Source organism: Culex pipiens, chromosome 2, assembly GCF_016801865.2.
Source record: "Culex pipiens pallens isolate TS chromosome 2, TS_CPP_V2, whole genome shotgun sequence".
NCBI lineage: Eukaryota > Metazoa > Arthropoda > Insecta > Diptera > Culicidae > Culex > Culex pipiens.
Genome location: NC_068938.1, coordinates 40103900 through 40127472, shown reverse-complemented (window position 1 = coordinate 40127472; position 23573 = coordinate 40103900). Strand labels below are relative to the sequence as shown.

General features: G+C 35.7%; 1 protein-coding gene across 1 annotated transcript; it reads left to right on the top strand.

The window, feature by feature from the left end:
- The first annotated feature begins 5741 nt into the window (after positions 1-5741).
- Positions 5742-22363, top strand: LOC120420429 (low density lipoprotein receptor adapter protein 1-A-like). The gene is made up of 4 exons (XM_039583456.2): positions 5742-6845; positions 15018-15206; positions 21529-22064; positions 22128-22363. Exons 1-4 carry the CDS (start codon positions 6800-6802, stop codon positions 22242-22244), a joined length of 888 nt encoding a protein of 295 aa, XP_039439390.1. The 5' UTR covers positions 5742-6799; the 3' UTR covers positions 22245-22363.
- Positions 22364-23573: the final 1210 nt, after the last annotated feature.

The following is a 23573-nucleotide window of genomic DNA, read 5'->3' as shown; positions in this document are numbered from 1 at the left end:
TCCTCTTTCTCTCTCTCTCTCTCTCTCTCTATCTAGTTGCAGCATAAAATGAATGATCGCGTGATTGATTGATGGCTTATCAGCTTCCTCGTAAAAAGTTGACGCTTCGGTAATGGGCGGAAAACTTTGATCAGGTGTCCCGGCGCCCGGTGTCCGACCAGTGTCCAACATGGTCGTCATGCACCTACGATACGAACATGAACCTCCTGTGAACGAGCGAGGGCTTTCCAACGTGCGTACCCTGAGTACAAGAAGTGCAAGTGCTTTTGCATAGACCCTTCATTACCTACCTACCGCTGTTAACCAGAAGTGAAGTGCACATCTATATTTCATGCTACTTGTAGCGAGCATCAAGTCTCATGTGGAATTTGCAACCGTCGCGCCGTCATCCGTCAGCAGATCAGTTGCAGATTGTCGAGTAGACCCACGAGAGGAATGATATCAACTCTCGCCAAGATTGCATCATCAATCAGCTAAGCTAAGGTTCATCATAATCATGTCGGAGCACCTGCGATATGTTGCAGCAGCGAGGTGTAGATAACACGAAGCAGGGTGACATTTTGGCGCGCCAAAGTTACATCAGCAAATTTGTCTCACGGTGGAAAAGCTTTCCATTAGCTTGTTGTCTACTCTCTAATGGCTTAATAATTGTTTACTATAGGGTAGCGTAATTAAGTCAAACTAGTCGTTATTACTAGGTGTTATTTGTCAATAACAACGGAATAATTTATTTCTATTTTTCAAATTTTTCCATTACGCATTGATTTATGATTCATTTTTTAATAACATCACTGTACCAGTCACTTTGTACTTAGTAATTTCTTATTACCTATTTTGTATTGCAATAGATTTTGAACGTCCTAGTTTTCTGGAAATCTAGGAATTTCCTGGGAAATGATCTTAATGCTTGTCTTTATTTAATTTTTCAAAATTTAAGTGACAATATTCGATGTCGATGAAACTTCGTGCAATTTTCCATTAAACTTAACATATTTTCAATTTAAATCAAAATATGTTAAGTTTTTCCAAGCAAACGACAAGAGTTTTGACAGCTAGTTACGTGATATTTATAAGTGATGATTTCAAGAATTAAATATTTAAAAAAATGTATTGAAAAATGTTTTTTATAACCATTAAACCGAGGAATTCTCGGGATTAAAAAAAGTTTCCCGGGAAAATTTAACGCCACAAAATATTTATTAACTTGTTTTGTAAATGACCGTTGCAAAAACTAAACAAATAACAAATGAAATTACAAGTAATTTGTTTCAATATTCAATTAGAAAGGGTATTAAAATTCATTTTAAACAATTGCAGTTGTTTTGAAATTATTTTTTTTTCTAAATATGTAAGCAAAGTCGATTTCTTTTTCGCAAAAAAAAAAAACATGTATTTAAAATTGTTTTTTATTAAGTTGATAAGAGTTCTTTTTCAATTACCATTTTTAAGCTTTTTTTTTATGGGTTAAATCCCTTTAAACATTCAAATGCAAAACGACAGCTCCTGTTAAGTTCAATCAAGCTCATATTTGGGATTTGAGCTCAGTATGCCCACCGTAACCAGTCCCTGAATGACCGCCAAAATGTAATTTTTGTTACATCCTGCTGAGTATGATCGTAGTAGCTATTTATAACAGAAATGAGTTGAATATCGAAGAATTATGAAAATTGGCAGCAATTTTCCGACTAAAATAGACATAACTTTACTGAAAATGGATAAAGTGTCATACTTTTTTCTGCAAAATTGTTCTTCATTTTATTGCAACATTGCTACAATATTAGTTTTTGGATTCAGACATGACAGTTTATTTACCAGAGCAAATTGAAAATATTTTTTCAAAATAACGCTATTTTATACCTCCTGATGACGCTGGGACTCAAGTAATGGATCGATTTAAAGTGTACTATGTCAGGAATACATTTTGGGAGCTAAGAATTGATATCTTGATGCAAATTTACATCTTTGTCCAGAGTCAGACCGTGATTTTAGACGTATTTTTTAGGTTTATGGTGATATATTAGGTTTTTTAACTTCAAATTGAGATAAAATCAGTTTTCACCGACAGAATATTTTGGGAGTCGATTTTTCTGACTCAGAAGAGTCCCCCCAACAACCTCCAGAAGGAATATCCGAGGTGCATGCAAGTTGCATAATAATCCCCTTCTTACCCACCGTGTATCTTTAAATGAATTCATGTCATTATAGTTCTCAAAAAGTATAAAGGAATTTTAAAAAAATCTCAAAAAAGGATTTCAATATTTTCCCATAAATTCATGGGGCAAAATATTACCACTCAAGTACTAAATTTCAAGGAAAAACTGGTAAAAGCAATTGTGAACTATAAAAAATACATTTTATTACGTTTATTTTTGAAACTATAATCAAATCGGGTATTTCGGGGTATCGGGTTTGAAACTTGAGGAAAAAAAAACAGATATTAATTGACGTTTCGCAATTTTTTGGTAGTAACTATTATAATGATTAAAGCATTTTATGGCGCTTTTTGTGTAAACATGTTGAAGATTAAGCTTGAAATGAGAATTAAGAACTTGTCCAGGCCCGGACAAAAATTTTAAAAACTATTTGTACCATTCTTATTTATTTCTTATTTAGAATTCATTAATTATTAAATCTGGAGCAACATTTGAAAAGGATGCATAGCATTTTGACAGCTGGAACTATTTTGCAAATTCTGAGACAACTGATCACTATTTAAGGAAACCCGTAGTGTTGGAAGGTAGCTGAAGCAATTGTTTAACACTTCTAGTTATACGAAAAAGTTAAAATTAGCCTGAGAATTAACAAAATAGTCCAAACAGTCAAAATGCTTATCCGCCCTTTTCTCGTGTTGCTCTAGAAATGTTGTAACAATTCTATTTTAACTTTTGTTTTCATTAAATTCATATATTTGCAAGAGTTAAATAAAGAATGTCTCGTTTTAAAAATAAAAAAAAAAATTACATAAACATGTTTTGGGGATAAACTATTTGTAAAAAAACTTAGGCAAATTCTTGAATTTCACTAGATTTTGCGAGAGTTACAGAATTTCCAGCATTTTACTCTGTCCGCAAAATTGTGAAAATGCATTAACCCTAGTCACAAAGAATTTGCTGTGTGCTGTGTTGTAATGTTATTTTGGTGCATTATTCTAATGTAAATATTTCAGAAATCTGGGACTAATGCAGCTGGCAGCTTTGCTGACTGAAAATTCAGATAATGAAAACTTGGCAACATCTTCAAAAAAAAAAGAATAAAACATTAGTAAAGACTCATAAAAATGTCAAAAGTATGTGACATTGGACGATTTGTCAAACCTAACTCAAAATTAAAATGGCTGGTGTTCGTTCGTGTTTCAACAAAATCTCAACAAATTTTCGGCATAAGTATTTCGGAATGCCTATTTCAGATGCTTTTGAAAAACTGAGCTAGGTACCTATTATCGTTTCAAAGTTATTGTCATTTTCGTAAAATACGATTATGACCCTCAGCAAAAAATTGTCCTTTACCCAAATTTGTTGAAAAATAACACAAAATGTCATAAAAAAAGAAATTTGTTCGAAAAATAACTCATTCTGTTATCAAAAAATATTACAAGAAAATCCGATAACAGAGACAAAAAATGTTCCCGATAACTCAATTCGATATTGGTGGGATAGTTTTTTTGCATTAGTAAATAACTGATTTTGATATTGATTTCTTATTATTAGCTGATTATTTAATTCTGATATTATTGATTGGCTACAATTCATTGTTTTTTAATAGGTTGAAATATCATATGAATAACGCGATCAATGATCGAATGATTTTCCATATTTCATACTTTGAGTTGTTATTGTCTTACTCTCTTAAAAAATCTTTTCAATAACAATTTTTAGAGTAAGTGTCGGGCATGTTATTGTTTTTTTTTTTTTCTATGTATGTATGTATGTATGATCCCCATACCCGCAGGCAACTTGGTCCCGAAACACATGTGAGCGCTAGGTGAACAATTCGATCATCTTTTACTCCGTAATCTGTACACCCACGTACATAGGTTTTTTTGCACGAATTTTAATGCTTCAAAAACCGGCGCATGGATCAAAATAATTTCCCGCTTCCCTCCCCAAGCGCCGGAAATTTGTAGCGGGTGTAGGGACACTTTGCATAGACGCCCTTGTCCCCATCACGTCACTGAGGGTATGGAGCGACGAGAAATTAATAAGCATGCCCCCCTAGTCGAACCTTCATTAGAGAAGCAGGCAATCCACAACTCACAGCGGACGACCAAGGGAACACCCTACCGCGTATTTAATGGTAATTTGGCGTGGTTGTCTTGAGTGGTTTGAGCGAATGTCAGAGTATTAGTGAGAGTTTTCTGTTTTAGAAAAAGAACGGGCTCACCAAATAATGTAATCTTCAAGACCAGCTTCATTTGAGTTCCGGGAGTTGTCCGATTTGATAAACTTGCGACCGGATGAACTCCCTTCTACAAACTTAAAACAGCCAACCACAACTTTCAGCTGGGATTGGTGACGTTGCGACGGACTCCACCGTTGTCCATGGAAGTGTACCGGATGAATTAGCTGCTGCTGGAAAATCTTGACTACGATGATTTTTCGCGTTAGAATCCGGGAAGCAGCTCCGACATCTGCAACTTGCTCGGGCTCTACGTTTTTTGGCCGTTTTAACATGTAACACCTTTTCGAGATCCAAGTTTTGTTCCAATTGCTCTGCTGGATACCGCTGCTGAACTGCTCGTTCTTGACCACAAAGTTTTCTTCCGGATATTGCCAGGAAAGGGCAAAATTAAGTTTTTCATTTATTTTTTGTACGAAAATTTGAAGAACCAAATTGACAGCGAAAAATTTCGATCCGCACACGCGCATGGTTTACTTCGATCTTCGCATGTTATTGTTATTGTTTTTTTTTCTGATAACAAAATTAGAAATTTTAACAGGACTTGTTATTGAAATGTCCTCCGTTTTGTTATTCCCACCTGCCCGGGTAGGACAGGCCACGAATTTACAAAAAAAAAGATTTTTTATTTCGAAAAATCACAATCTGTTGAAAAGTATTTAAATATTTTTTTACCGTCATCAGGGGTGACATTGGGTCTGGGGATGAGAATGGGTCATACAAATTTCTGAATTTTTGTATGATCCAATCTCACCCCCCAGACCCAATGTCACCCCTGATGACAGTACATGTTAATTACACGAATTTGTAAAAAACTTAAAACTTAACGAAAAATTTGCACATTTTTGAAAGACGCAAGTTGAAGTTATGTTTAAAGCAATTTGTGATACTTTTTGTTTAAAAAATAAAAAAACGGATAGAATATTGTTTTTTTTTTTGCTTTTTCTTCGATCCCAACCAAGGCCGATGGACAGAAACTTTAAATCAATTTTGTAATGGCCTTTACAGTTCAACTGATTCTGGGGACCTTCTGATTATTCTTATGAGCCATTCATGTAATATATTTATTTATTTTGTAATATTGTCATTTATTTTAAGTTAATTTAAATCTTGCTATATTTTTAATTTCAAGATTATCATACTTGCAAAACCATTAACAACCCCAAACCTAAACCACCAATTAGAACTCATGGCTAGTTTGTCTCTTTTTTATCGCGGAAAATCCACACACCACAAAGTTCTGCTCCTCTCCGCGGTCAAACAGTCGTCGGTGGTAAGCCAACAATCATCAACCACGGAGCGAAATCGCGCTCAGCAGTTGTGGCGCACAGTCAGTCAGTGCAGCAGTGGCAGTATCGAGTATGGGCTCCTTGCGCTTGCGCTTTTATTACAAGATTGGCCGTCGAGCCGTACGGACGTGTCGCGCGGGTGTTTGTCTCAACCGAGGCTTGTGTTTCTAGAAGAGTCCTTTTGCTGAATTTTGAGCAAGAGTGAAAAATACGAACTTTTCCAGTGTGTTAAATCAAAGTGATTAGGGAAGTTTAACAAATTACACAACCCGCTTAAAACTATCACACGCTTTTCAACCTGCCGTGAGTGAGTGCATAACTTGGATCGCGTTTGGACTATAAGCTAGGTGCCCAGGAAAAGCGCGTGCACCAAGTTAACGCTTTTCCGCGCCGTTTCATGCTGCTGAGCTTTCGTGCTAGCAGCTCGTCAGCTCGAAGGGTTCACGTAACGACGTCGACGACTCGCGACTGCTCGTGTGAATTAAGGCATCACTCACCGGGCGCGAGGAGGCTTCAAAGTCGTTGGCCATCATCTCGGTTACAGTTGGAAAATCTACTCCGCTGCTAGTGCTGGTGGGCAACCTTGGCTGCGATTTTTGTATTTGGCGCGATTAATTAAGTCCATAAATTAAAAGTGAAACCGTGGCGGCGTCGACTTTGGTTCAGAGACGGTCATCGTCGTCGTCGACTTAAGGCTCCTCCACGTCGTGCTAATGACCGATAGTGCAGAAAATTGGTGCAGCAATCACATAATACAGTGCTTGATGAGTGCTGAACTACCTACTAGCGTGAGGTGTGCATAAAATCGCAGCATAAAATTCAGCAAGTGTAGCACAATAGTTCGGTTCGGTTGTGATTGTGGCGCCTGATATCGATACCCGCTAGCTGCTTCTGGGTTGGGCCGAGTGGAAAATCAACCGTGTCCAACCGACCGACCAACAGTGTGGGGGAAACGTGAGTGAATGTTTGCTGGGACAGTGAGGAAAAGTCAATAACCATTTCCGCGGACCGGTGAAGGTGGAGGAGTGTCGACAGCTGAATTTGAGCTAATCAGAGCTGAGTGGAGTTTAATTTGAATCTGATTTTGGCGCTCCTGTCGAGGCAAAGTGAGCAGCATGGCGTTTTTCAAGAGTATCTGGAAGAACAATTCGAAGCACAAAAGTGAGTACGGAATTTTGCTTTGTCTTGGTTAGAATTGTTGTTGTGTGAAAACTTTGTAAGTTATTTTGCACTAGACCTCATTATTTTAGATTTAGAATTACAAAAGTCAAAAGTTGAAATATCTCGCAGGGCATTGAATTGTGGAAGTATTTTTTTCCAAAGGCAAATACTAATTTTCAGTAAATTTTAGCATATTAAATTCACTCGGAAAACAACAGTTTAAAAAAAACTCTAACCGAGATATCGTTTGAATGGGATCATTCACAGAAAATATCGACAAAATTGTAATCTTCGTGCTATCATACATATTAAGAGCAATTCTCTGAGATTTCGGTCATTCGTTTTTTTTTTTGTATTTTTTAATCCTTCTGAAACTTTTTTGGTGAGCAATTCCAGCTCAAATCAGGATTTTTTCTGGTACTTTTGTACCCGACCCTCTCCGATTTCAATGAAACTTTGTAGACATGTTATCCTAGGCCTATATAAGCCATTTTTGTGTATATGGAGCCAACAGTACTCGAAAATAACATTTGAGAAGGGCGTAAGTTGTGCCTTCTGAACAAAGAAGCCATTTTGCATCAATAGTTTGTCCATTTAATTTTCCATACAAATTTGGCAGCTGTCCTTACAAAAATGATATGTGAAAATTCAAAAATCTGTATCTTTTGAAGGAATTTTCTGATCGATTTGGTGTCTTCCGCAAAGTTGTAAGTATGGATAGTATGGACACTGAAAAAATATGATACACGGTAAAAAAAAATTGGTGATTTTTTTATTTCACTTTTTGTCATTAAAACTTGATTTGCAAAAAAAAACATTATAGGGGAAATCTACCCATTTTAATCCTAATAAGCGGTCGTGTTTGAATGATGCTGATAATCTAGAGTCTCCCTTGAATTTTACTAAAACCAAGTACACCAACGAGTAGAGCAAGTTTTTGTGAACATTTCTGTTTATTTTCACTTTCACTAAAAGTTATTCTATTTCTTTACCAAGCATTTAACAAAAAAAAAATCCCAAGGGTATTCTAATCGAGGCGAATGCATTGGGCCACGCCCATTTTTCTAATATCGGCTTAGTTCTTTTTTCTTCCAACACTCTGTCGAGTGTTGCCATTTGCGCTGACAGTTCAAACGAACACTTACGAAAAGTGGCATTTATAGGGAAAGTTTCCTGGCATCGCTGGCTGTGCTGCTGGTGGTGTTGACGGCCAGCCTTTGTTCTTTTTTGCCTTCCTCTCTCGCTCGGTTTTCTTCAGCCTTCGTTTGGAATGCAAAGTGAAAATTGAAACGTCAAACGACTTGGCGCGTTTGTTTTTTTGATGGCGCTTGCTAATTTATTACATTTTTCGGGATTATTCTTCAAGTGAGTGCCTTACTAATGATCAAAAGAACATGTTGCCGGTAGTTGGAAGCAATTTCATATCTTAAGCGCCGTGAAAAAGTAAGCGAAAGTGAAAAGTTAATTTTGGCGATATTCATTAAGCGTTTGAGGGATTCTCGTGTGTGTCACTGTGTGTGCCAACAAAATGATGAGAAGTGGTCTCGCAAAATACAAATTATGATCAAAAGTGCATTAAATGTGATCTTTTTGGCCAGTAAGTGGCATACATTTGCGTGCTTACTCGAGGCGGTGCTGTTGCTGGTAAGTTTATAGCCCAAATAGTATTTTTGGAGCTTTAATCGAGCATCAAACTCTCCATATGACGAAGATAGGTGTTTGATTGGAAAGGGTAGATTTCCCCTATTTATTTTTTTTATTTTCTGATTTTTTTTAGAGGACATCAAATGCCAACTTTTCAGGAATTTCCAGAATGGGCCAAAAATCTTTGACCGAGTTATAATTTTTTGAATCAATGCAATTTTTTTTGCCGTTTTTTTATATAATTTTTTTTTTCACAAAACTCAATTACCAAAAATACGTATTTTTTTATTTTCGAGACTTTTTATATGTTTTAGAGGACAAAAAAACCCGCAACATTTGAGCCACACAGAAGAAAACAAGTTTAAATTTGGAAGGTTTAAGTTTTGGTTGATTGAATATTTACCTCTTTTCTGAAAAATGCGTAAAAATTCATCACAAACTTCATCAATTCCTGATGTAATATAGCACATTTTTTTTACACAAAATCTATCACCATTTCCTGATGAATATTACGATCATTTTTTTTTCTGTGCGTAGAAAAGTATGTTAAAAAATGTTGCTGCCGAGTTATATTTTTTTTTAAATTGTGATTTGTGGCAAAAATTTAAATTTAACATATATTCTTTTACCTAGTTTTTTTTTTATTTAAAATTGAATTTGCAATCGTAATGTACCTTACCGATTTTTTGATAAAATGCACCGTTTTCAAGATCTTGAAACCGAAAGTTTAATTTCAGCGAAATATTTGCAGTTATTCGATTTAAAAAAATATTGACCATGAATGACCATTTCTGAAAATATATTTTTTGAAAAGTTCAGAAAATTTGCTATAAAATTGTGTAACAAACTTAAATATGAAACACTCGTGAAATCTTTTCGAAAACAATATTTTGAAAATTTTGTAATCAACATCAACATTTCAAAAGGGCCAAACATTCATTTGATTTGAAATGTTAGTCTTGATTTCAAAATTTTGAAAATATTTTTTCGAAAAATCGGAAAATTTCATGGTTGTTACATTTTTGTTGGAAATTTTTGTTTAATAATAAAACATCAAAGAACAAAACTAATTTTACAAAGTTCAAACTCCAACCAGGTGAACTAATACATTTTTCAACAATAATTCCTCCGATTTCAATAATATGTGAATACATTATGGTCTGTCTGGATCAGATAGGTAGAAGGTTGCTAAGGGCAGTTTGAGTCCAAGTTCATAATTGAATGATTTATTATTAAATTTAAATGGAATACTTATATTTTTGCTATCTTTTAATTGAAATACCAACAAAAATTGTCTTTGATTTAAATATTACTCTCTCAATCACATTCAATGGAGTGAAATTGTTTCAGTGTGTTTCAGTGTTTATTTCTGTCGTATAAACAGAACTAAAATATGGATAAATCACTAATTTAATATTTCTCGGTATAAAATAAAATCTCAAAAAATTGAATTGAACTTCCACTGGAAATAATTAAAATCACTTTACCGATGGGTCAAAGGGACATTCTACAGTATCATTCAGAACGGGCCCGCGGGTCCTAAAAAATCAACATGTAGGCCACAGTTGTCCCACTACTTTGGTCTAGGGGTGCGTATACAAAAATTTCGTAACAGAAACACATTTTTATAGTAAAGAGTACAAAGATTAAAAAGTTGGTTTTGGTTTTGTACACCACACGAAATAATTCGTTTAAAATTGGCTCTATCGAGACTGTGTTTGTGTGATTGTATTAGTATGCGATAGAGTATACAATTTTACAAAATTTGTTTCGTCAATCTGACAAAAATGTTTCGTTGCCAAAAACCACGAATTCCGTCTTTAAAAACCCCAGAAAAATATTCGGATATCCGTGAAACGAGAAAAATTTGTTCTGTTAAGCATTGCAAACTATTCCCTGCTATTCTGGTTTTTTTAAATCATAATTTCCTGTTGTTAAATCAATCAAAAAAATATCCGAGTATCCGAACCCGCATCCCTACGTCACCCTCTGCGTAAATGAAAAAAAATAAAATGAAAAAATGCGCTCAAAAAACCTGCAATTCTGCATAACTACAAGTGAGATTGAAAATGACCTTGTCAAACAGTAAGATTTTCTCAAGCCGATACTGCAAAATAAAAGAGACTATGACAGCTTAATCCCCGGAAGAAAATTAATTTAATTGCTACAACCTTCACTTGCCTACTTCAAATTTAGAGAACTTTTGAAGCTTAAAATTACCCAACGTTTAGAACAATCGCTCTCAAATTATAACACTTATAGCCTCCTCCGACTCACTCACAATCGTCACAATCCTTCCGTGATGACAATGATCACCGTTTGCCATTCACTGAATCTTTTTTCTGCTCGCATGCCCACCAACTCCGAAAAAACTCAGCTGATCCTTCAATCAGAACCAGAACCAACGAGCATGTCGTGACTGGCGCGAGTGCGATTTTCCATTAGGCTATCAAAGTCATAAAATTAACAGTCGGTTTCAAGAAAAATATCTCGCGCACCACCGACCACCACAAGGTCATCCATCCGCGCCGGCCGGGCTCGGTTCCAGCAGCGAACTGAATGTGGATGATCCAAAATTAGAGTTAATTCAATAAACTCCCCACACGCTCAATACCGGCCAGAGAATGGATCTCTGTGCACTTCATCAGCGCACAAAGAGCGGTTGCAATTTGAATGTGCAGCCGAAATTGGAGGGGTAAGAGGGCCTAAACTGATTTCTGAAGCATGTTATCTGTAAAGGCTTTAGCTAAAACATTTTTTCTTATCTTTTTCTCAAAATTTGGAAGCTTTAATTTTTTTCGTGTATTTGAGCAACTTTTGTATACTTATTTTGTTGACCTTAAAAACATTTTTTTTTTTTTAAACATTGAATAAAGTCACATGCAACAGGTCTTGCAAAACAATTTAATTGGGCCAATGTCAAAGTGTAAACAAAGAGTCTAACCTGCTCGTTCCTAATCTAATCATCAATTGGCGTGAGCAGGATAGACTCTCTGTTTACACTTTGACATTGGCCCATTCACATTGTTTTGCTTGAAGTAGAGTCATTAAAAACCGAGATTATATTTTTTTAAAAAGAATTGAAAATTATAATTTTTAATGGTTTTGAAAGATTCAAGATTGCTTCAAAAATAGATTTTTTTTATTGGTGGTGGTGGTGTAGTTGGAATTCTATAAAACAGATTAACCTTTTCAATGGGCTAAAACCACCTGTTTAAACTATTTAAATTTATGGACTCGATATTTAATTTATAAATAATTTTAATTAAAAAGAACAGAAAATTTCACAAAAGTTCATTTTTTTACATTGTAAATCGAACTAGTAGATTCTGAGAAATTTCGAGTTGAAAAATGAGGACTAATTCGGTTGACTAGGAAAAATACATTTCACACAATTTAATTAAGAGGCTGTACCTCAGCAACCAGCAAACAGACCAACAAAGTCAAAAAAAGATTAGTTTTTTTTGCAGAGGTGCCTTTCCTTCATTTTAATAAAAAAAGTAAAAGGTATTCATAAATGCCAAAAATATTATTTAATTTGAAAATGGTGCACTTCATCAAAAAAAAAAGTTATGTCATTAGTGATTGCAAATTTGATATTTTACCTAAAAATTATTTTTGACAATATTTTTTATTTTTTTCCAGAAATCTTTTTTTTATTATGTCTCTTGAAAAAAAAAACATTTTGAAGGAAAAGTACCTTGAAAAAGACATTTTTAAAAAGTTGAAAAAAATTTAAATCGTTTTCTTTTATAACTGAGAAACAAATAAAAATTTTAGTAAAATCAATTCTAATTGCTTTCTATTCTGACCATCTGAGTTTAAAAATTTTACAAAATGCATAACATACACAGTAAAAAAATGAGTGATTTAGGGAGGTGTAAAATTTGAAGGTTTAATATTACCTCTTATATGATGTAATATTACCTCAATTTAGACTGAAAAGGTGTCATTACACGGAAAAGAGAAAAATTTACACATTTTTAGTGGTCAAATTACACATTTTGTTTGACATAAAAGATGTACCGTAAACTGGGGTGACGTTGATAGCCCGGGGTGACATTGATAGAAATTTGATTTGGCCGCTAATTTTGATACATCCAATGTAACAGTCACATTTTTGCATATATTATGTTCGATAATAAGCTATCCCTTAATGCTTACATACTCAAAATTCTCAAAAATTTAGATATTAATTTGATGGGCATTTGAAAAACCTATCAAAGTCACCCTGGGCTATCAAAGTCACGGTACTCATAAAAAGTAGAAATATTACCATGTGTTTTTTCACACTATATAAACAAGTTCAAAATGTCTTAGAAATTGATCCTTTTCTCGTCTCTTTGAAACAAAAAATCACAGAAAATCAAAAATACGACTTACATTTTTAAAGAACCAAATGAAGATTTCTCTAAGGCTTTAGACATTGAAGTCAAAAAACATAAAAACTGAAATTACAAGCTTTGAATCAATGTTTTAATGGAAAAGTTTTGTAAATTTCATAAAACGCCAGTGGTTTTTAATTATTTATTTTCAAAAAAAATCAAGATTAACAGAAAAAAAATCATGGAAGGTTTTTTGTTTGTTACTGTAGTTTGAATTTTCACCACGAATTTTCTGATTCTATTTAAAGAGGACGTTTTAGAAAAAAAAGTGACATTCTAAAAAGTATTGTCTTAACTTTGAAATAAATTTGATAAAATTTATTTATATTAGTTTTTTTTTTCTATTTGTTTCATTAAACATAAAAAGTCATGATTTAGCCAAGTTGACAATTCTTTTTCAAGATGCATTAAATTTTTGAAAAATAATGTTTAGAGGTACTCTATACAAATTTTGTAAAGGGTACCTTTTTCTACAGTTATAGCTATTAATATGTATTAAAGGCAATTTTTTATTAAATTTAATGAAAATTGTCCTTCTAAGATTTGTTATGAAAAGCTGAAAATAACATACGACTCACCCTTTCAAATATGTTAAAAAATTAAACATTGAAAAAAATACCTATCTCCTTGAAAAGAAAATCGATATTGAAAAATAATTAGCACTTGAAAAAGGTTAAATATATGAGTTTAAAAATTACAAATGAAAATATGGGAGCTGTATATATAAAATCTTTTTTATTAATTTATGTTCAAACAATGCACACCCACCAGCCTTTGTTTTCACTTTTAAATAAACGCCCCAATGCCAAGTACCCCCGAAAATGTGCCAAAACGCACAAAAGCAACAAGCATTCAGCTTCACAATATTTTGCGCTTGTTCGCACACAGCAGTGTAGGTAATTGAACACTGGAAGCTGAATTGACGATGAGCTAAAACACCACGCTGCTGCAAATCTGTTATTGGAACAACGTTTTTTTTTCGCCAACTCTCCAGCACGCAACGATTGCAATCAAACAATCAATCAAAATTGGTAATTTGGGCTGAACCAAGTCAAGTGCGCTGCATCTCGAAACGCTGCCGCTGTGAGGCAAGTAAAAATAGATGTCAAAAATAATAACTATAGTGAGCAGGAAAAAAATCGAAAAAATGAGAGTAAACTTTTAAGGTAAAAGGCACAGCAAAAAATAATTAATACTGAATTGCTTGGTGGTGGCTCGCTCGCGAAAGTTGGCGCAGCCAATCTCCGGTATCAATTTTAGAATTTGCATTTTGATCTCGATGGGGTGGTTGGATTGGGTTGAAGTTGGGTTGGGCCATGTGGTTGCAATTATAATTGCAATTGCCTGACGCGAGCGCGAACCCCGTGGTGGAAACGGTGGCAAACAGTTTAGAAAGTGAGTCAAACTTAAGTGTTGCTGCTGCTGCTGTTGCTACTCTCGGACGATTTAGTGTTGCTCAAGTTAATCGATCAACGCGAGTAATTATCTCGTTGTCCGAGGTGCGACGATTTGCATTAAATTAATTATGCAACTTTTGGAGTACTGGCTAATTGGGCCATTATGAGTTACACACGTTCGAGACATGATAAGTGAGCGACGAACTTTGAGGTTGCGAAGCAATAGATTGCAACATTATGCAGATTTGGATGGTGAAGTCTGGCAGATTTATTGCTGGATTCGTATCTATAGGGGTTTGATTAACATAATATCGTTTTTTTTATTTATTCGCTGATAATTATTAGTAGAACGATTTTTTTCAGAAATAAAAAAAAACTGATTAAATTATTTATAAATCAAAAAGGTTTACTTGTACAACTTCCTTCAATGCTCAATTAATCTTCAAATTCCCCTTCGCAACAAGCGCCCGATTTTCCCACATTTAATGCAACCAATAAAACGAGTCCAAGATAGGTCATATCAGTGGCTGCACCCTGACACTCTTATTCAATGGACTACGTTGCACTTGCACTTTTCTCCCATAGGCACTCCCAATCTGTTTAACATTTCATCTTCCTGCCCAAATGCAACAAAAGTGATAATTGGCACACGTTCTCGCTGACTTATCTCGCAGAATTGCCACACCTTATACAATGTGTGTTATGTTTAAAAAAAAAAAAAAATGTTTTTTCTTGTCTCATTCCAGAGCTGTGCGAGGAGCTGGCGCTGGCCAACAACATCCGGGACTTTTCGGACAACCACGAAGAGCTGGAGGATGGCTTCGAGGAGGCGATCACGTACAGCGTCAAGTACCTGGGCAACACGACGATCCCGACGCCCCGGTCGGACAGCTCCACGGCGGACGCCGTCAAGCGGATCATCACGGCGGCGAAAGGTGAAGTTTCTCTAGTTTTTTTTTTATGTTTTTGAGCCTTAGAATATCCGTACTTTAAGCTGTCTATATCCTTTCGAAATCGTTATTTATTTTCTATAAAAGATCCCTCATAACTTCAAAAAATATATAATAATTGGTATTACAAGCAAGGATACCAGATACACAGATTTGTCTGTGTTTCACAGACATTTGAGCTTGTGCCAGAAATTTTTTGAGGTGCACAGACTTTTAAAAAACATCATTAAATTAATATTTTGTAAAAATTTCAACCGAAACTTATTTCGTTAGTCTTAAAATGCTTGAAAACGCAATTTCTGATGGAACTCCATGAATATAAATTGATATATTTGAATTTTAGACAAGTGCACAGACATACACAGACTTTTTCCCAGACATTTAAAAAAACATGTGGCATCCCTGATTACAAGTCAGAATTTCAACTTATTTTCAAAAAATATTTTTATTTCAGGGGTTGCTTTCCTTGTTTCTGAGAAACAGCCTCACAAATAATTCGAATCGATGAAAATGAGTTTTTCTAAGTGTCACCTAATTATCCTGTAATTTTCAACTGGCAATATTTTGAAAATTATTGGTTCAATTTTCAATAGAGCGTCCAATTTCCCGTCCCGGGTAAAAAACTTCCCGGGATTTCCAGGAAAAAAATATTTTCCGTATACCGGGAAATTTGTAATTCCCGAAATACAAGCGGAAGTAAACATATTCCTATCTTTTTGGCACATTTTTTTTAGATGATACAACAAATAATAATAAGTGAACTTGATTTGATTTTATTCATTCCAAGCTACTGTTCATATAGGACTAATCAGCTTGTCTGTAAGTTTCATGTCTAGGTTAATTCAGATAATATTTATTTCTGAAGCATTCACAACTAGGAATATTGTTTGCTTATATGTTGGGCAACGATTATTTTACTTTTGACAACCTATTTTTTGTCATATAATTTGAAAATAAGATATTTACCTCTTCCGGCCAAGATCAAAATTGAGATTTCAGTTGCAAAGTAACCGCCGACCTTACAAGTCGCATTCTCAACGCCAGTCCGCAGTTTGTGTGCGCGTCGCCGCTTTTTTTAAAATGTGCACCGTAGACAAAAACAGTGTGGTTCTGGACTTTTGTCAACTCCAAAACCAACCAAGCCCAAAGCTTGTAAAAAAATTTCTCGCAGACCTTCAAGTAAACCAAGAAAACTTGCGAGCATTGCAATTATGCAATAGAAGAAAAATAGCCGTGTTGCAGTTCGCCGACTCAGCAATGGCCTCGTCCATCATCGACAAACCTCTGGTATATCAGGGTTGCAAAATCCCGATTTACCTGGACAACAACGCTACGGAAGTTCGTGTGCTTGACCTACCTCTAGGCATAAGCAATGATGACGTAGTCAAAGTGATGAGTAAATACGGCGAAGTTTTGACCATCACCAACGACCGCTGGATTAACTTCTTCCCAGGGATCCCAAATGGAGTTCGGACCCTGCGGATGTTGCTGAAACAGCCAACGCCGAAATTAATCACTGTAAACAATGCTGCTGCAGCAGTGACGATTGTAGGCAAAAAATCGCTTTGCAAACTCAAAGCAAAGAACAAAAAATGTGCGGATTCGAGTAAAAAGGTTAACCAAAAAAGCAGTACACAACCGATTGAACCCGAGCCAAGCAGCAGCAGCAGTAAAAGCAACAATAGTAAACCAGAACAAAATGCAATGGAAACAAGTGAAATCGACGAAGAAGACAACGATGGATTCGAGACCGTGCTTTCTAAGCACACCCGCCGCCGAAATCGCTTACAGGCATATTTGGACGCGGAAGTAGAACTAACAAAAAAACGAAGAGAGATGGCTGCAGAAGAAACAGATGAAGAAGATGAAGATGTCATAAAAGCAAAATATTATAAGAAAAAGTGTTGTGAGATAACTTCTAAATCCCTGGAAGAAGAGGACGAAGATAAACTTGAAGAACTTGATAATTCATTCTTTAAATATTCTGCTAAATATTTGAAACATAGAGAGAAATCGTTAGAAAAAAGGCATGGTAATAATTATTGAAGTGATTTTAAACTCTGTAATATTTCCTCTTTCACTATCCACCTTGAAGAGATGAATGCACAATGGTGTAAAGTCTCTATAATAATAATAAAAAAAAAAAAAAAAAAAATTGAGATTTGTTTTACATTTTGGTTTACCTTGACCAAATTGGGTGAAATTACTGTTTGAAGTTATAAATTTATGAAGCACGTGAGCTACCAAGGGCGTAAGAGGGTTAAATATGAAAAAAATATCGTTTAATTTCAACCACTTTTACACTATGAAAATTATTTTAAATGTAATTAATTTATTAGGCCATTTAATCATATAACTAAAATCATACCATAAATGGAACCATGAAAGATCAATTAAAAAACAACTTTGCATCATATGAAATTTACCCAAAGAAAGCAACCATACTTTAAAAAAACTCGCTTCAAATATTTTAAAACTTTGAGTCGTGATTCAATGAAATAGTCTTTCAAGTTAAATAGCGCTAGAAATTAGATTTGTGAGGCAAATTCAATGATAATCTATTTATTCACAAGCTGAAAATACTTGTTCTGAAATAAGTTATTTGCCATGAAAAGCATTATTTCTGCATGAATTTTTTCCATTTCAACTTTATGCTCACTGAGACAAATTTAAAGGCAATTTTATTGTTGAGGAGCATAGATTTTCACTGTCTAAACACTTTGATTTAAAAAAATACTTCTCAGCCAAAAAAAACCTTTTTTTTTTGATTTGGTACGATTTGAAAAACAGCATAAAAAATTACAAAGATTTATTTATTTTTCTCAAAGTTGCATGATATTTTACAAGCAGTCAAGCCATTAATTGATCCTCCTAGAGGTGGGCAAAACCGCTCTTTTTTAGGAGCCGCTCATTTCCGTTCACTCATTAAAAAGAGCCGCTCTTTTTTCAAAATTTGGAAGAAAAGGTTTTTTTAAGAATCGTGTGATTTTATAATTTATTTCGCATTGGACATTTATAAATTTTTTGATAAAAAAAAATTAGAACTGAAAACGAGAAGATGCCGTTGAAACAAACTCTATGTCAAGATTTCTACTCAAACCTATACATTCGAGTAATTGAATGACATCCAAACTTTAATCTAGGAAAAATTGCTATTTATTTAGAATTGCGTTTAGATTGCGCAAGAATTGAACTAATGCTTATATTTCATTTTGAGAAAATCTGTAGATTTTTGGTAATATTTTACAAATTATGTAACTTGAAATGCTCAAATTTGTATTCTGGTAAAACAATCAGTTGTAAAATGAAAAGTTTTTTGCATTTTGTTTAGAACATTATTTACTTTTGAGATTAATTTTTATAAGCATTTAAATATTTGGAACTAAATTTTCAATTCTCAAAAACAAATTTCTTACTTCATTTTTTTGGAAACCAATAAATTATATGTATAACAAAATTCATGCCATCCTGAAATGGTTCTTTCAAAAGACCGGAGTTTAAAAAAGAACCGCGGTTCCTTTTTTGTGAGCCACGGTTCGTTCGCTCTTTTCAGTGAACCGGCTCTTTGAGCGGCTCGCTCTGTTTTTGCCCACCTCTAATCCTCACAATCATTTTGACCATTATAGTTGGTGTTCTATACAATTATGTTGCAAAATATTTATCAGAAGCGGGATCAGAATAATTTTCATTAAATTTAAAATTTCCCGGGAATTCCAGGGATTTCCCGTGAAATTTGTTGAAAATTTCCCGTTTCCCGGGAATTTTGTAACCCCGGGAAATTGGACGCTCTTATTTTCAATGTTAAAAGTTCTTTCTATAAAAATATATTCAAAATATTAAATTTTGGTCTAAAATATTAAATGAGGAAAATTACGGACATCATTTTCATCAAAGTATCTGAGATTCGGCCTCAAAAAAGCGTATGATTAGCACTTCAATGCGCATAACTTTTGATAGGGTTATCAGATCTTTAATCTTTCTGGTTCATTAAAAAGTGGTAACATTTTAAAAATTTGCAATATAGCTATCAATCGAAGCGAAATTTTGTATGATTTTTCACTTCATTAGTTTTTTTTTTTTGGATCATACTAAAATTTTCACAAAATATCATTTTTTTAAATGCTGAAACTTTCAAAATTGCAAAATGGGTATCCAAATTTAGTGAACATTTTTATTTTATAACAGTTTCTTTATATTAACCCTCTAAAGCCCATGGTTGCACCAGAGCACCACTTATTTTCACTTCAAATTGAAATTTATCGAATACTTTCGAATGAAATTAACTCATTCTTCCTGCACAGTGTTACTTAGGACGTTTACTGCCTCCAATTCAAATTTCATCCAATTTGGTCGATTCTGTAAAAAAATGCCAAGGGAAACCGTAAAAATCTCGATTTTGCTATGGGCGGGAAGGGGTTGAAATACTATAATATATACTTTTCGGAAATACTTAAATTTTTATTATTCGTAATATGCGTATCAAACAAAGCAAAATTCAGAATGCATTTGAACTTTTTTTTTTGTAAAACGCAAAAAATTTCACAAAATCTCGTATTTTTTTTAATATACTCAAAAATTCATAATTTTTTTTTGGAATTTTGAGTGAGCTCTGAGCTGTTTTGTTGTTGAGTCGTGATGAGACGGAGAAGGCTTCCTGAAGAGGTGTTCAACTAGTTGGTCCAATTTTAGCTTAGCTACACCCTTCGCTCCAAAAGGAAAAAGTGTCGGTATCGGTGAAGTATCGGTGTATTGGAAATTGTTTCTCAGTGAAAACATCACCCAATACTTGTGAGTTTGTCGTGCAACACAGCAAACGTTGGCAGTTGATCGGTCGTTTAGGCAGCGATGGTTTCCGGAGAAGAGATTTTCAAAGGAAGATGACAACTGTTTCGCAATAAATGGAAAAGAGTGAGAAAAGTGAACTAGTGATCAAAGTGTGTAGGTGTTACACTGATTGCCCGGTGTTGCAATCGTCGCTTCATCTATTTGAGTCTCCCTCTCTTGAGACTCGACTCGACTCAAATTGGAAGAGCAGCAACTTTAAGGATCTCGGTGAGGACTTTCCAATTACATGAAATTTTATTATTTATTATATTTGCATTATGTATTATTAAATAACAGCACACTAGACACACCCTAGATTAGATTAGACAAAAAATAAATATGCTGATTAATCCCATTACACAAAAAAAATTAAATGCTAACTAGTTAAATGCTTATGAATCGGTCGTTTTAATTTAAGTTCTAACTCTCACATTTAAATAAAACAGATGAATAAATAAATATTTGATGTTCCCTCCGCATCGCTGTAAGAGTTTAAATTCAAGATTCTAATTATGCGTTAAATCATCTTTAGCCTCGAATTTCGCTTAAACACATAATAATTTATAGAAAAATATATAAACTTCGCTTTACTCTTACAGTCGATAGCTTGAGTTTAACAGCAGACATGTTAAAACTGTGTTTAATCAGCATTGTTTTACCTGAGGAAGTTTAGTAATACTACAGACAATTTAATCATGCACGGCTTCGTCGCGTTGTATCTGCCGTGACTTTAAATCGAATATATATATAAATCATGCATCTTTTACACTGTACAATCATCTGTATAAGTTTAATAACCAAAAAACTAAATTTACTTGACTCGCCCGCAATACCTTTCGGGGTATATCCTAGGGTTCTACCTCTCCTACTAACATTGAGTCCAAAACCTCCCTACAAACATCTATACCACTAAGGTGACGTAGGGGTCCCTGCGCACTTTAGATAGGTGTTTACTAACATTCCTTCATTTCCCCGAGGATAGCTTGGACCCGGCGTGGACCCCCTTATGCCCTGGGCTGTATTACACACTCATCAAAAGATGAAGACATGGTATCTCCCGTGTTGGATTATTGTTCCGGATGAGGGTCTAACACAACCATACCAAACAGTGGGATAAGCGTTGTGGAGCCTTCCGGTGGTGGGGCGTCCTCCAAATGCTAATGCTAATGCTATACTCAAAAATTCATAATTATTTATGCTTTGAAACTTATGCTGGTACAAATTTTACTTAAAGTTTTTGTGTCGTTATCAGGTTTGGGTTGATTTAGAAATCTTTTGAATTTTTTGAAAATTATCAATGTTCAGTATGGCAAAATGATTTTTTCGGCTAAAATTTTAGTTTTCGTCAAATCTTACATTTTTTGAAAACTAATGATTTCAAAACAACTGAACTAGTGTAAAATGCATTTCAAAACACTACTACTATATTTAAAATGTTATCTATTCTTGTGCTTCTGCTAATCTTGTGCTCTTTCCCCCACAGGCAACAAAAAGCTCCAGCGCGTAACGCTGTCCATCTCCCCGAAGGGCATCGAAATGCTGGACGTGACCACCGGCGAAACCCTGCTGCAGGTCTCAATCTACAACATTTCGTACTGCTCGGCGGACTCCGCCCACGACCACGTGTTTGCGTTCGTCGGCACCGTCGCCAGCCCCGAGTCCGAGGTGAAGGAGATGTGCTTCCGCAAGGACGTCTCCGAGGTCGACTTTGAGGGTCCGCTGGTTTGCTACGCGTACCTCTGCCAGAAGCGCAAGATGGCCCAAACGGTGACGCTGACGGTGGCCCGGAGCTTCGAGCGGGCCTACCAAATCTGGCAAAACAAGCAGTTTCACGCCGAGCGAAAGCGGAAGGATCTGGAGAAGCGGAACAACGCGTGCAACCGGGCGGACAGTGCCAGCAGCAGCGGAAGTGGTCGATCCCAGGTCAAGCGAACGGACGATGTGCTGATCGACTTCAATTCCGACCTGACGGCAGAGATTTGCTCCAAAGATCACCGCGAGCTGTTGCAGAACACTTGGGTAGAATTGTAGTTGATAAAATGAACAAAATGTTTTTACTAATGAAGGTTGCTTGCTTTGAAGGTATCATTTGACGATGAGCAATCACCACAGGAGTTCTTCGCAGTGCCAAATCTTAACAATGCCGTCAACGCCGCCGCCAGCAACGGATGGAGCCGGACAGCCATTTGCTCAAACTGAGGTCATCATATTTAGTGTCAGGAAAAGAAAATGAGATTTGCTTTTATGCTTTAATTATTACTGTTATTTTTCAGCAAAGGGGAAATAATTTTAACGTAGTGTTATTTTAAATCGTTGCAGGTGAGATCGTAGCAATCGGGGTGTGCGGACGCGAAAACTGTTCGCTGTCACAGTTTTTCTCGGGCTTCAATAATTTTTGATGAAAAGTTGTGAAGTTACGTGTTTCAAACGAATAGTTTTTGGCAGAAATTTAAAAATCTTGATAGAACGCGGTGCTGATGGTGCTGGAGAAGGGCGGTTGAATCAAGGACGTGGCTCGTTCCGGGTCGGTTGCGGAACTGGTATGGAACGCGGTAGCTGTCGAGCATTCCTCAAAGACCAGGATGGTGGGTTCGACCGGGAAGTGCAAAATTATCGGTCCTCGATCACCGGTCCCTGTCAAGGTAAACATCCAACGAACAAAAGGGAATCGGAGCCGAGGGCCATGGATTAGTTTACTGGCACCGATAATGTGGAACGCAGTCGTAGCAAGGAGGTTCAGTTGCCGCAGCGACAGAAGCTTGGAAAAATCCTACAAAAGAAGGACGACGGAGCGGATAACGAGTGGAGCGGTGACAAGCGGAAGCAGCTCAAGCGGGAACCGGCCTTTTTGAGCGGGTACCAGCCCCCGTTTGACGGAGACGATTGAAGATAAGCTGGTTTTGAAGAATTTGTTGACTGGTGAGCTCGTTCTTTTTATAAGACCACAATTCTTTCATTTATTCTGACATACATACACATCATTCAAGACAAAACCGGTAAGGTGTTTACAAGGAGCAGCCGTGGCTGACTGGTTACGGTGTTCGCTTTGCGAATGATCCTGGGTTCGATGCCCATCTGCTCCCAACGAGAAAGTTTAAGACTTAGAAATACTTGAAATTCTTTAATATGAACGAAAAAAATCAAAGTCGCTCGGGTGGGGTTCGATCCCCCGTCCTTTGTATTGGTAAGCAAAACTGCTAACCACTACGCCATCACGGCTGCTTGATGAGCTATGACTGGAATAAGGAATACTGTTACTACCACCTATATACGCGCTGGGCCTTTGTCCACTTGGCAAGGGTTCGGAAGTTCTAAATAACGTTTGAATCCGATTGATGCAAACGTTCTTCAGGGCGGGGCTTGTCGATTCAAGCTGAGGTACCTCGCGCACGGCTAGCCTGCGTAGAAATGGGTCACCGAAGCTCGGCAGAGCTAACACCATCCAAATGCCTATGCGAGTTATTTGCATGTGTAGAATGTAAAAATTCTAAAATACATGGAAACAACTCAATTTGTAAGAAGCGACCG